The sequence below is a fragment of the Colobus angolensis genome, unplaced genomic scaffold (assembly GCF_000951035.1).
Source record: "Colobus angolensis palliatus isolate OR3802 unplaced genomic scaffold, Cang.pa_1.0 Scaffold184, whole genome shotgun sequence".
NCBI lineage: Eukaryota > Metazoa > Chordata > Mammalia > Primates > Cercopithecidae > Colobus > Colobus angolensis.
In genome coordinates, this window is record NW_012114977.1 from 3832479 (window position 1) to 3844838 (window position 12360).

The window sequence follows — 12360 nt, forward strand, 5'->3', positions numbered from 1 at the left end:
AGCCGGGCCATCCAGCTGGGCACCTCCCCGCGGCGCCCGCAGCGCGGAGTCCACTGACCGGCTCAAAGGTCTGGGAATCTCAGGGCGGCCGCCGAGTCGCCAGAGCCGGCCTCGAGGACTGGGGTGGTGGCGGTGCGGGGTACAGAGGCCAGGCCTGGGCCCAAGGGTAAGGCAGCCGGGGATGGAGCGGACAGACCGCTGGTGCTCTTGATAGATTCTCGCAGCGCTTGCGTCCCCCGGGCAGCCCCAGGATGGGTGCTGGGCAGGGTGGTGCCCAGCCTGGTACCACGGCTTCCTGCCTGGGTTGGCTCCTGGTTCCAGAACTAGAGGCTCAGGAAATCCCACAAGGCACAAGGGTCTGTCTGCAGGGGCACTTCCTTGCCCAGCACAGGGGCTGTGAATGGGAGGCCTGTCACCAGGGCTGTCTGTCCGGCAGCATCAGGAATCTAGGGGGGGTGTGCCCAGTTTGACAGATGAACCCTGGCCTCCTTGCCCTGGCAGCAGGCCCCTGGGGGAGGTGGGGAGCCTGGTCTTGCCCGTGTGGGCCACTTTGCCAAGAACGAGGTGGGCAGCTAGGAGGCCCATGTGAAGACCCAGCCTCACCCCCCCAGCCCCTCACCTGGCCAGTGACTTACACAGTCTGTACTGGTGCCAGCCTGTTCCTCCCGCTTCCTGAGCCCTCCTCTCCCTAGGCCACTCACCAGCCCTCCCCAAGAGTGGAGAGGAAGTACCGTGTGCTGTGGGTTTTGGGGACAGGAAGCAAGGGCTAGTGGGACTGAGCCCTGATGGTGGAGGAGGGGAGATGGAGGCGGTGCTGGCATCTCCTCCACTAGCCAGCCCCTGCCCCCCATGCTCCAATAAGCCCCCCACCTGGCAGCCTGGGCCGCCCCCTCCTGGGAGTCGCTCCCTGGGCTGAAGCCTAAGGAAGGGAGAACACAGAGGCATGTCTTCCCAGGGTGGGGGGAAGTGAAACAGGGGTGAGGGAGGGAGTTAACCACTTCCCCTACCCACCCCAAAGACCCTGAGTAGCTGCTCCGGGAGCTGTCATGCCCTCTCCTTCTCCCTTTGGCCCCTCTCCTGCTGCCTTACAGTACCCCCAGAGCCGGGTGGGGGCACGGACTTCACCTCCTGGTCCTGTCTTCCTCAGGTATGGTGCTCACAGTGGATGTGGCCGGGCCGGCGCCCTGGGGCTTCCGTATCACAGGGGGCAGGGATTTCCACACGCCCATCATGGTGACCAAGGTAAGGATGGTGGCTCCAAGAGGTGAGGGGGTCCTGCCAGAAGCGAGGTCAGCCGTGTTCACCCCACTCTGCACAGAAGGCTTGCTTTTTGTGTTCTGGAGCCAGGGACCTGCGGCTGCCTGGCGTGCTGGCTGCAAGGGAGCCGTGGCCCTTTGCCACGGGGATGTGGTGGCCACTTCAGGAACAGACCTTGGGAGTGAAAAGGAACTGGGCCGAGGACAGGGCCTGCTCTTGCCTCCCCAGTTGCCATCCCCACACCTGCAGGCAGCCATTTTGGGTGGTTACTAGAACAAGAGCCCTGGCAGTCTCCTCTTGACCCGGGCCGGGCTGGGAGCATTCGCAGGAGGGCTGTGCAGGCAGTCACCTGCAAGGTGTGATTTGCACGGGCAAGGCTCTCTATCCAAAAGTATTTCCAAGCACAGTTCCTGAAATTCTGCCACTGCACATTCTTTGGGAGGCTCATTAGAATGCCAATGTGGGGCGGGGGCTGCCACCTGTGCTTCTGGAGGGGACAGCTGATCCGTTGGGTGTCATGAGCAGGCAGAGGGACGTGCAGGAGGGTGCAGGCAGGCCTGGGTCAAGCCAGCCTCTGTGTTTCTTGGGTAGCAGAGTGGGAAGTCCCTTCCCCAGGTGGGCCACGGTCTGAGCATGCCAGCTTCTCATGCCTACAGGTGGCTGAGCGGGGCAAAGCCAAGGACGCTGACCTCCGGCCTGGAGACATAATTGTAGCCATCAACGGGGAAAGCGCGGAGGGCATGCTGCATGTGGAGGCCCAGAGCAAGATCCGCCAGAGCCCCTCGCCTCTGCGGCTGCAGCTGGACCGGTAGGGCCTCCGGCTCTGCAGAGCCTGTGGCATTCCCCTTCCCCCCGGCACCCCACGGAGCAGCCCTTGCTCCTGCCCATGGCCTAGAGCTCAGCCCTAAAGCGGCCTTCTTGGGCCCACTCTGCACCTCGGTGAGAAGGTCCTGGGCTCTGCTTCCTGCAGCAGGGTGGGCTGAGGGGTGTTCCCGTGCCTGGTTGGGTAAAGGTGGGCGCCAGGCTGGGCGTGCAGTCACAGGCTGGGCAGGGCGAGCTGGCACCAGCCACCTGGAAGCCCGGGTTTGACTGGTTCCCAAGAGTGTGCAGGGCACAGGGCGTGGGCATGAAGTGGGTTGAAGAGGGAAACTTCTGGGCTAGGTATGCCCGAGGCTGGTCCCCAGGGCTCCTGCCTCCAACAGAGTAAGGCCTTTGTTTAGTTCCCAGCTGGAAGTGAGGACTTCGGGGGCTCATTCCTCATAGAGCCTGTCTGTTCCTCCCCATCGTGGCTCTGGGCCCTGCTGGTGAAGTTGGATTTCCCATCCTGGGCCTTATTCCTAGGCCTTTGAGCCTATAAGCCAAGGTGGGGCCAGGGTGGGGCCTGGAGGCCAAGCTATAGGGGGAACAGGTGGCTCCCTGGGGTGGGGCTTCTCAGTGAGTCACAGATCAGAAATGCCAGGAGATTCCCAAGTCAGGAGAGCCCTCTACACGGGCCTGGAACATGAGTCAGACACCTCTTGCGTCCTGGCCACCCCCACATTGTCCTGCTCTCTTCAGCCCTACCAAGCCCCTCCATCTCCAACTGCCCTGCCCTGTGGTGTGGCAGAAGCTGACTCCCTTCATGTCGCTGAGGTCCCTGGGTGTTTGCAGCAGTGGGACCCCGAGAAGGAGGGTAGAGAGCACCTCATGGTTTCTGGGAATGAGGCGACACCGTCTCTTCCTCTGGGGTTCTCTGGAGGGTTCAGGGCTCCGGGGAGGTAGGTAGGCCTGGGCTGTAAGTCAGGCCTCTGGTTCTGCACCAGACAAGCCCAGACTCCAGTCTTTTAACTTTTTTTTTTTTTTTTTTTGAGACAGAATCTTGCTCTGTTGCCAGGCTGGAGTGCAGTGGCACGATCTCAGCTCACTGCAACCTCTGCCTCCTGGGTTCAAGTGATTCTCCTGCCTCAGCCTCCTGAGTAACTGGAATTACAGGCACGCGTCACCACGCTCAGCTAATTTTTGTATTTTTAGTAGAGATGGGGTTTCACCACGTTGGCCAGGATGGTCTCGATCTCCTGACCTCGTGATCCGCCCGCCTCGGCCTCCCAAAGTGCTGGGATTACAGGTATGAGCCACCGCGCCCGGCCCAGTCTCTTAACTTTTGCTGACGTGCCCCCCACATCTCTGGCCTCCTAGCCTCCCAGGTGGCCTCTCCAGCATCAGAAGCCCTGGGGCAGGAAGCAGGGCTCCAGGCTGGAGCCAGAGCCTGCGCTCCCCTCACTCTGATCCCGTGGCTCTCCCAGGAAGCTGAGGGTCCTGTTGCCCTACATCTCTAGAAGTAGAAGCAGCCTCATGGCCAGGAATGTGTGGCAGGATGGGACGAGGCAGGCTGTCCCCTAGCCCTGACTTCAGTTACCTCCCACTCAAGGCTCCAGCTGGGTTCCACTTTGGAAGAGGGTACCCAGGGAGCTGGGAGGGGGGAGCCCCTCTCACCGGTGGGGAGCTGGGCCTGCTTGTCTGGAAGGAGGCGGCAGGTGAGTCTTACCCTTTGTTTAACTGGGGAGACCCCTGAGGAAGGGATCAGGAGTGACGCTCTCAAAGGCACCCTGGCCTCCAGTGGGCAGGGTGCGCAGCTGGCCCAGTCACCATGGCCTCTAGAACTGGAGGCAGCTCGCTTTCCCTCTCTGGGCTGCAGTTTTCTCCATGGGTTAAAATATAAAGGATTATTTCTACGAAATCAGTAATCGGGCCGGGCGTGGTGGCTCACACCTGTAATCCCAGCATTTTGGGAGGCCAACGTGGGCAGATCACCTGAGGTCAGGACTTCAAGACCAGCCTGGCCAATGTGGCAAAACCCCGTCTCTACTAAAAACACAAAAATTAGCCAGGTGTGCCGGCGGACACCTATAATCCCAGCTACTTGGGGGGCTGAGGCAGGGAGAATTGCTTGAACCCGGGAGGCAGAGGTTGCAGTGAGTCAAGATTGCGCCATTGCACTCCAGCCTGGGAGACAGAGTGAAACTGAAACTCTATCTCAAAAAAAAAAAGTCATCTTCCCCCAAATCAATCTACAAACCCGAGGCTGAGCAATATCAGTGACAAAGTCCAGGCAAAACAGAAAAAAAAAAAAAAAAAAGAGGGCAGGATAATGTGAGGACTCTAATAAAATTGAATGTTTGAACTTTCTGATGAAGTTATATACATTCTACTTTTTAGAACCAAACTATCCTTTCTTTTTGGGGAGTGGGTTTTGTTGTTGTCGTTGTTTGAGATGGAGTCTCACTCTGTCGCCCAGGTTGGAGTGCAGTGGTACAATTTTGGCTCACTGTAACCTCTGTCTCCCAGGGACAGGCAGTTCTCCTGCCTCAGCCTCCCAAGTAGCTGGGATTACAGGCATATGTCACTATGGCCTGACTAACCTTTTTTTTTTTTTTAAATTATAGACGGGGCTTCACCTTGTTGACCAGGCTGGTCTTGAACTCCTGACTTCAAGAGATCCACCCTCCTCAGCCTCCCAAAGTGCTGGGATTATAGGCGTGAACCACTGTGCCTGGCCTTGGTGTTTTTTGAGACAGAGTCTCGCTCTGTTGCCCAGGCTGGAGTGCAGTGGGGCAATCATGGCTCACTACAACCTCCGCCTCCTGGGCTCAAGTGATCCCCCCACCTCAACCTCCCAAGTAGCTGGGACTACAGGCATGTTCCACTATGTCCAGCTACTTTAAAAAAAATTTTAGTAGTGACGAGGTCTTCCTATGTTGCCCAGGCTGGTCTTGAACTCCTGGGCTCGAGGGATCCTCCTGCCTTGGCTTCCCACAGCGTTGGGATGACAGGCGTGGGCCACTGTGCCTGGCCAACTGTCCTTTCTTTTAAGAAACCATGGTGGTCATTGATGATAGTTGTTTGTCTTGAGTTTGAGAAAGTTAAAAGTTGACAACCTGATGTCCAGATTTTCTGTAGCTTTTACTGGTGTTGAGAACCAGATCTGGGAACAGTTTTGGCCTCTTTTGGGGATTGCTGGGTGCAGGGCCCCTGTGTCACTACCTCCCTCTGTTGCCTCCTCAGGTCTCAGGCTGCGTCTCCAGGACAGACCAATGGGGACAGCTCCTTGGAAGTGCTGGCGACTCGCTTTCAGGTAAGCTGGTGCCCTCCCCTGGGAGCCTCAGCACCCTGATCACGGGTGCATGAGAGTGAGGCCCGAGGGCAGGGCGGCCTCGGTGGGGCAGCCCTGCCTTTCCTGACATGGCCACTCTCTCCACAGGGCTCCGTAAGGACACACACTGAGAGTCATTCCTCCCTAAGGTCCTCCTACTCTAGCCCAACCTCCCTCAGCCCGAGGGCTGGCAGCCCCTTCTCACCACCACCCTTCAGTAGCCCCCTCACTGGAGAGGCGGCCATCAGCCGCAGGTGAGCATGCCTGTGGGTGGGCACCTTGGTCGCCTGGGCTGCCAGCTCCAGGCTGGCTCTTTGGAGTCGCAGGAGCTCTGCTCAGCGGAGCCTGGGGCAGCATCCTCCCTGGGCAAGCTGGGGGTGGCCCCAGCACACACTGTGCCTTCCCCACTTTCAGTTTCCAGAGTCTGGCGTGTTCCCCGGGCCTCCCTGCTGCTGATCGCCTGTCCTACTCAGGCCGCCCCGGAAGCCGACAGGTGAGGCTCTGTAGGGGAGGACAGGCTGGAGGAACAGAAGCACCTCCTGTTCCTGTGGGTTGCCAGTGCCCCGGGACTGCAGGCGGCCAGGCCCACCTGGGCAGCCAGGGCCTCCTTCGCCTGGCGACAGGCATGCTCTGCTCCTGAGCCAGGGAGGCCACGCTTCTGGTTGTGGGCCACATGTGCTGTGCCCAAGACCTGCCTGGCAGTGCCTAGTGGCCTGTCCATCTCCACCCCTCTGACCACCCCTCTCCTTTCCCCTCCCCTCATCCCCCTCCCCTCCCATCCTGCTGACTTCCTCCTGCCTGTGTGTTTCTCTTGGGCTGCGGCTGAAATAGTTTCGCTGCTGTTGTTGGGATGATTCCCTTTAGGCTCTGGCTGCATCTCTCGAATACATTCCTCCCCATTCCAAGACCCGGGCCTGCCCGACTCCCACCCACACCCTCCTTTCCTCCTCTGACTCAGCCCAGAGATGCCCCAGTGGGACTGCGGTTCTGCCTGGAGCTGCTCTCGGCTGGTTCTGTCTCCTCCTCCCCCCACCCCCAATCCGACCAGCTCCCCTGGACTCTCTTCCAGCCAGGTCTCAGTGGCCACTGGTGACAGCCTAACCCCCTTCCTGGGTGGTATTTCTCCTCTTCAACAGTGGGGGATGGTGAGGGAGTGAGGCAGCCAACAGCCCTGGGCCGCAGCTGCTGGGGACGGCATGGGGGCACGTCCAGCCTTTGGGGTGATGGGGATACAGCCCAGCTGCTGAGCCCTACCTTCAGGTTGATTCTGCATTACAGAAAGCAGAGCCTTTGAGGGTGGCCAGGGAGGGCACTAGAACCCAGGGGCTCTGGAGGAGGAAGGAGCAGGATCTTTCTGGCGTGGGGAGTTGGGGGGCTTCCAAAGAGGGGCTCCCTGGTGACCTGCTGCATGCCCACCCAGGGGCCAGTCTGGCGTTGTGGTCATAGAGATGTATTCCATGGGTCCCCTTTGTTAAGGAATTGAAGATGCAGTTGTGGAGATAAGGCAAACTTGCAAAACAGTTTTGGAGCAATTAGGCACTAAGCAGTGTGGTATTAATTACAAAAGCAGGAGGCATTCTGGTGGGGGAGTTGGGGAAGGAAGGCTGTGTGACGAGTATTGCTGGACATTGGAGGTGGCGGCGGGAGGGTTTAGGGAAGGATGAGCAGGAGGCCCGACACGCTGGGAGATGGGGAAACAGTGGTCTAGGCGAGGCCTGGTATACTGGGGCTGGGGGATTTTTTAGGGGGAAGCTTTGTTCTGAGATAAGCCAGGAATGAGCTTGTCTCAGGGCTAGTCAGTGTCAGTCCTGGCTCCTTTCCGCAAAGCCTCTGGCGAGCTGTGGTCTCAGCAGGACCACATGCTCAAGGGCAAGCCTTCCTGAGCTTCCCCCTCGTGTTGCCCCCAGTCCAGGAAAATGAACGCTGTGGAAGGTACGGAGGCATGGATCCCAAACCAGCGGCAACACCTGAGAACTTGTTGGAAATGCAACTTCCCAGGCTCCAGCCTATACCCGCTGAGTTGGGCATGGGGCTTGCGGGTCACGTGTCCAGAGCTGGATGTGGGGAGACCCACCTGGGTCGGTCCCACCTCTGCCATGACGACTTGGACCAGTCCCTCTTCCTCTCCCTGGGCCGCAGGTCAGACTAGACGCTCTGAGTTCCCTTCTCTGACCTTGATGACTCTGCTCATTCCTTCAGCAAATATTTGTCGAGCAGCTGCTTCATGTCAGACACTCATCTGGGCTCTGGGGATGCACTCGTGGAAAAACAGAGTGACACCTCTGACCCTATGGAGCTGACGTTCTAGTCTACAAATGAGGCTGCGGTCCCACAGCTGCCTCTTGAGAATCGCTGTGTAGCTGGGTGCTGTAACGCGCCTGGAGTCCCAGCTACTCAGGAGGCTGGGGCGGGAGGATTGCTTGAGCCCAGGAATCCAGACCCAGTTTAGGCAACATAGTGAAACCCCATCTCTTTAAAAAAAAAAAAAAAGTCACTTATACTCAAGAGTCTTAAAAGCTCTAAGAAGTCCCATGAGAAAGAAACCCACTTGATTTTTCTTTAGATCCTAAACTTGTTGAACAGCAAAATTTCTCTTCTGTGAAGGCAAGGGTCCCTAACCCCTAACCGCCTGGGAGGAAGGGAGGGAGGAGAAAGGCATTGCCTCTCCCAGTGAGGGAGCTGGGCTCCTTCTCTGGGCCGGGCAGTCCGGTGGGAGCGTATGGGAGGAATGCTGTGAGCTAGAGACGCAGGAGTGCTGTGTCCCTGTGGCCTCCTGACATGGCCAAGGCTGCAGAGAGCCGGAGGCCCAGGATGCCCTTATGGTGCCTCTGGAAATGACAAGTTCCCTTTGCTGGTAATCACATGCCTTGGTGAACAGAGGCCAAGTGGAAAAAGCCCCTCTCCCTCTGGCTGGGAATGAGGACTTGGCTCATGGAGGGATCCTGGGCCGGTGCCCCAGGCAGGGCCCATGTGGTCTGTCTGGAGATGTGATGCGGCTCTTGAGTACCTGCAGAAACTATCTCTAGGTCCTTCAGGTGACCGCACAGCCCCAGGCAGTTGCCCTGCAGCCCAGGTGTGGAGTCCCAGCCCTGCCTCTGATGCTTCAGGTGGCTTAGATCAGCCACTTTGCCCTTCTGACCTGCAGTCTCCTTAGCTATAGAACGTTTTACCAAAGAACCCTGAGAGCAGAGGGATGTGAGGGGAACTGCTGGTGGGGCGAGGGTCTAGGGCTGTTTTCTTAAGATCCAGAAGTTTTTGCTTTAGCTTAAGGATTTATGCAATTTTCCATCTAGCTTCATAATTCATCCATGACTTTGAATTTTAAAATGGAAAGAAGTTGGCTTCCCAGGAAATGGTGCCCCTGGCCCTGGGCACCGGCCTGCCTGGCTGTCTCCAAGGCTCTCCTTCCCAGTGGCCGGTGCGGGCTTCTGGAGCTCAGCTGAGTCCCATTGGGGTGGCAATGGAAAGGGAGCAGGGGAGTGTGGAGTACAGAGAGGCAGGCTGGAAATCAGCCTCCAGGAACAACGGTGAGGTTGAAGGTGAGATTTCCATGTTGGGAGCACATGTAAGAGCCCCAGATAGACAGGGCACACCTGGAGATAGGCATTGCTGCCAGGGTGTGGCCCAGGGAGGGCTCGGCTACCCAAAGCTCCATGGGGCAGGCCCAGACCTCCCAGCAGAGCAGGGACAGGCTGGTCAGCCTAGACCCCCGCCTCTCGGGAGAAGAACTAGCTCTCCTTGGGAAGATGGCCTCTGCCCCCGCTGGCCCTGGTTCTCAGGGGACCTCGACCCCTTACTTCATCCCTTTATGTTTCCATCTCCTCAGTGCAAAAGGGCAGCATGCTTCCTCTCTGCTGGTTCTGTGGGATCAGAGCCAGGCCCCAGTGTGCAATGTCTTTGCACACAGATAATAGCATGTGTGACAGAGGACTCTGCTTAGCTGTCACCTGCTGCCTTCCTGCTGCCTGGTCCCGGGCAGAACCCACATGCCTCCCTCACCCTCTGGACCCTGGCAGTCTCTGTGCCCTGGCTCCAAGGGAAGGGGCAGGGGTCTTCTCGTCGGTGAAGGCCGGGGGCCCCCTGGTGTCTGGCCTGGGAACAGCCGGGCTAGGCCCTCCTGGGTGTGTTGGTCCAAGGCTCCAGCCCTGACTCCTCCCCGACTGCCTCCTCCCCACAGGCTGGCCTCGGCCGAGCTGGCGACTCGGCAGTGCTGGTGCTGCCGCCTTCCCCAGGCCCTCGTTCCTCTAGGCCCAGGTACCAGCAGGCCCAGAGGGTCGGGTGGGGTCTTGGAAGGCTGGGAGGGGCAGGAGGGAGATGGGTTTCCCCAAGAGGGATGGGGTCCCCCAGGCCCAGTTGGTTCCTCCACCTCCCAGATTCCTCCCCCTCCCCCACTCTCTTCTCCTGTCCTCCACCCCCTTGCTTGCCTAAGCCCCGACAAGGGACCCTCATTCCTGGCTGCCACCCACCCAACAGCGTGGACTCGGAAGGGGGAAGCCTCCTCCTGGACGAGGACTCGGAAGTCTTCAAGATGCTCCAGGAAAATCGCGAGGGACGGGCGGCCCCCCGACAGTCCAGCTCCTTTCGGCTCTTGCAGGAAGCCCTGGAGGCTGAGGAGAGAGGTGAGGGCCACGGGGGCTGGGGAGGGGAAGGAGATTCCCTCCCGTATCCCAGGCCCTGACTGGATGGGTCAGTGAACCAGTGTTCTTAAGTGCCTGTGAGGCGCTCACCCCGGGACTAGGCATGGAGCCCAGCAGGGCGCGAAGCCCCAGACCCTGCCCTTAAGGAGCTGAAGGTCTGGGAGGGTCACCAGCGTGCTCCCAGACAGTAGTGGGCAGTAGCTGGCTGGGATGGGAAAGTGTCATTAGAGTGATAAAAGTGGTGGTGAGGCCTGAGGCTGGGCCTCCAGGGAGGGCTTCTTGGAGGAAGAGGGATTTGACTTGGCCTCTTGGCCTCAGAAAAAAACATCAAGACTCAAACAGCATTAAGATGTTGGCAGGAAGCACTGTGGAAGGTGGAGGCTGGCGGCCAGAGGGCTTTGGGGTGTGGGAGCGAGAGAATGGGGGCCTGCCAGCATGGCAGTGCACCAGTGGAGGCCAAGCCCCTGCAGTGAGGGCCCTCAGGAACCAGGCTGAGGAGTGCCCTGACCCAGGAGAGCCGTTAAGTACAGATGCCAGGCGAGCAAGACATACGGAGGCTTGCCAGAGTTCAGTTATTCATGTGACAGACACTGACTGTGTCCATCCGAGGGACCAGATGTGTGCAGAGTTTGGGGATGGAAGGTGGCCATGACCCCACTCCTGCCCTTGGGGAGCTCCGTTCACTGGGGCAGACAGGCCTGGCCAGCTCCCATGGAAGTGGGCGCTGCTGTGGGGGTTCCTATAGACGCTCAGCACCAATGCCCTTTAGAACAGCAGGGAGAAGGGGAGGGAGGCAACAGGACAGGCAGGAAAGTGACCTGAGAGACTGCATAACTCATCCATGACTTTGAATTTTAAAATGGAGAGAAGTTGGCTTCCCAGGAAATGGTGCCCCTGGCCCTGGGAACTGGCCCACCTGGCTGTCTCCAAGGCTCTCCTTCCCAGTGGCTGGTGCGGGCTCCTGGAGCTCAGCTGAGTCCCATTGGGGTGGCAATGGAAAGGGAGCAGGGGAGTGGGGAGTACAGAGGTGCAGGCTGGAAATCGGCCTCCAGGAACAACGGTGAGGTTGAAGGTGAGATTTCCATGTTGGGAGCACATGTAAGAGCCCATGTGGACAGGGTACACCTGGATGTGGGCAGGTAGCTGGTTCTAATGCTGATGTTTAGCTCCAAGGGGCATTTGCAGAGGCATGGGGGCGGGGTGAGAAGGTTTGGAGCAAATCTTGTCTGTTCTGACCCTGAGGCCTTAGAAGGTCCCAGGAGGCAGCACAGGGAGAGGGCAGTGCCTTTGCCAAGGGAGCCTCAGCGTCCTTAGCTGCAGGCAGGGGTGACAGCTGCCCCACAGCCCTGGGCTTCATCTTCGTGTGGCTTGAGAGCTCACATGCGATAATGCATGGAAAAGCCCTTTGAAAGCCACACCGAGGCGTTGCACTCCTGTTGCCATCTCGGGTTATTATCTAATCACACTGTCATTACTGGGTCACTAGAGAAGGGAGCACCTGCTTCACCTAACATGTCACACACTGAGCACAGACTGCCCCAGGTGGGCAAACTAGGCCTTGTGCCTGCCTCCTTCATGCCCTTGCCCAGCCTCAGCCATGGGTCTGGTAATGTCACCTTCCTCCTTACCCAGTGCCACCATCAGCGTGACTTTAGGGGTCCTCTTATAAGGGTGCTTTCCAAGACCACCACCTTAGAGCATCTTTGGGAGGTTGCTGTGGTTGGTGGGCTCTCACCACGTGTCTATCTGCCCTGCCCTCAGGTGGCACGCCAGCCTTCCTGCCCAGCTCACTGAGCCCCCAGTCCTCCCTGCCCGCCTCCAGGGCCCTGGCCACCCCTCCCAAGCTCCACACTTGTGAGAAGTGCAGTACCAGCATCGCGTGAGTGTGGAGGAGGGTGGGGGACCTGAGCCTTGGCAGGGGAGTGGGGAGGGGGACAGGGCACTGGATGCTTTCAGGAAGGGCTGGGCCCATCGGGCTAGCACTGGGCACCCAGTCAGGGACCCTAGGGGAAGCAGTGTCCCACAGCTTTGGGGGCGTTAGTTACAGGCTTCTTAGGAGCCTGTGCTAGCTGCTTCCGGCTGCATCTCCTCCGTCTCCCTCTCCTCCTTTTCCAATTCCTTTTGATTTCTCTTCGATAATTTCAAAGCCTCTGGAGATCTGCCTGGAGGTACAGCACATCCTCCTGGAAAATCTTGATTTTTTTTTCCCCCTTCCTCCCCCTTTGGAGCAGGCTGAATTTTCCCAATGTGGGCTCATTTTTCTTGTTTTTTTTTTCTTTTTCTTTTTCTTTTTTTTTTTTTTGAGACAGAGTCTTGCTCTGTTGCCCAGGCTGGAGG

At 58.6% G+C, this 12360-nt stretch overlaps 1 protein-coding gene across 1 annotated transcript in view; it reads left to right on the forward strand.

The window, feature by feature from the left end:
- Positions 1-6: 6 nt before the first annotated feature.
- Positions 7-12360, forward strand: part of PDLIM2 (PDZ and LIM domain 2 (mystique)) — a 15223-nt gene continuing 2869 nt past the window's right edge. Inside the window, exons 1-9 of the mRNA XM_011939844.1 lie at positions 7-68; positions 1148-1242; positions 1914-2065; positions 5299-5368; positions 5495-5640; positions 5801-5879; positions 9564-9640; positions 9860-10005; positions 11785-11902. Of these exons, the coding sequence (XP_011795234.1) occupies positions 1150-1242; positions 1914-2065; positions 5299-5368; positions 5495-5640; positions 5801-5879; positions 9564-9640; positions 9860-10005; positions 11785-11902 (881 nt within the window). The 5' untranslated portion in view covers positions 7-68; positions 1148-1149. The remainder of the gene's footprint in view (positions 69-1147; positions 1243-1913; positions 2066-5298; positions 5369-5494; positions 5641-5800; positions 5880-9563; positions 9641-9859; positions 10006-11784; positions 11903-12360) is intronic.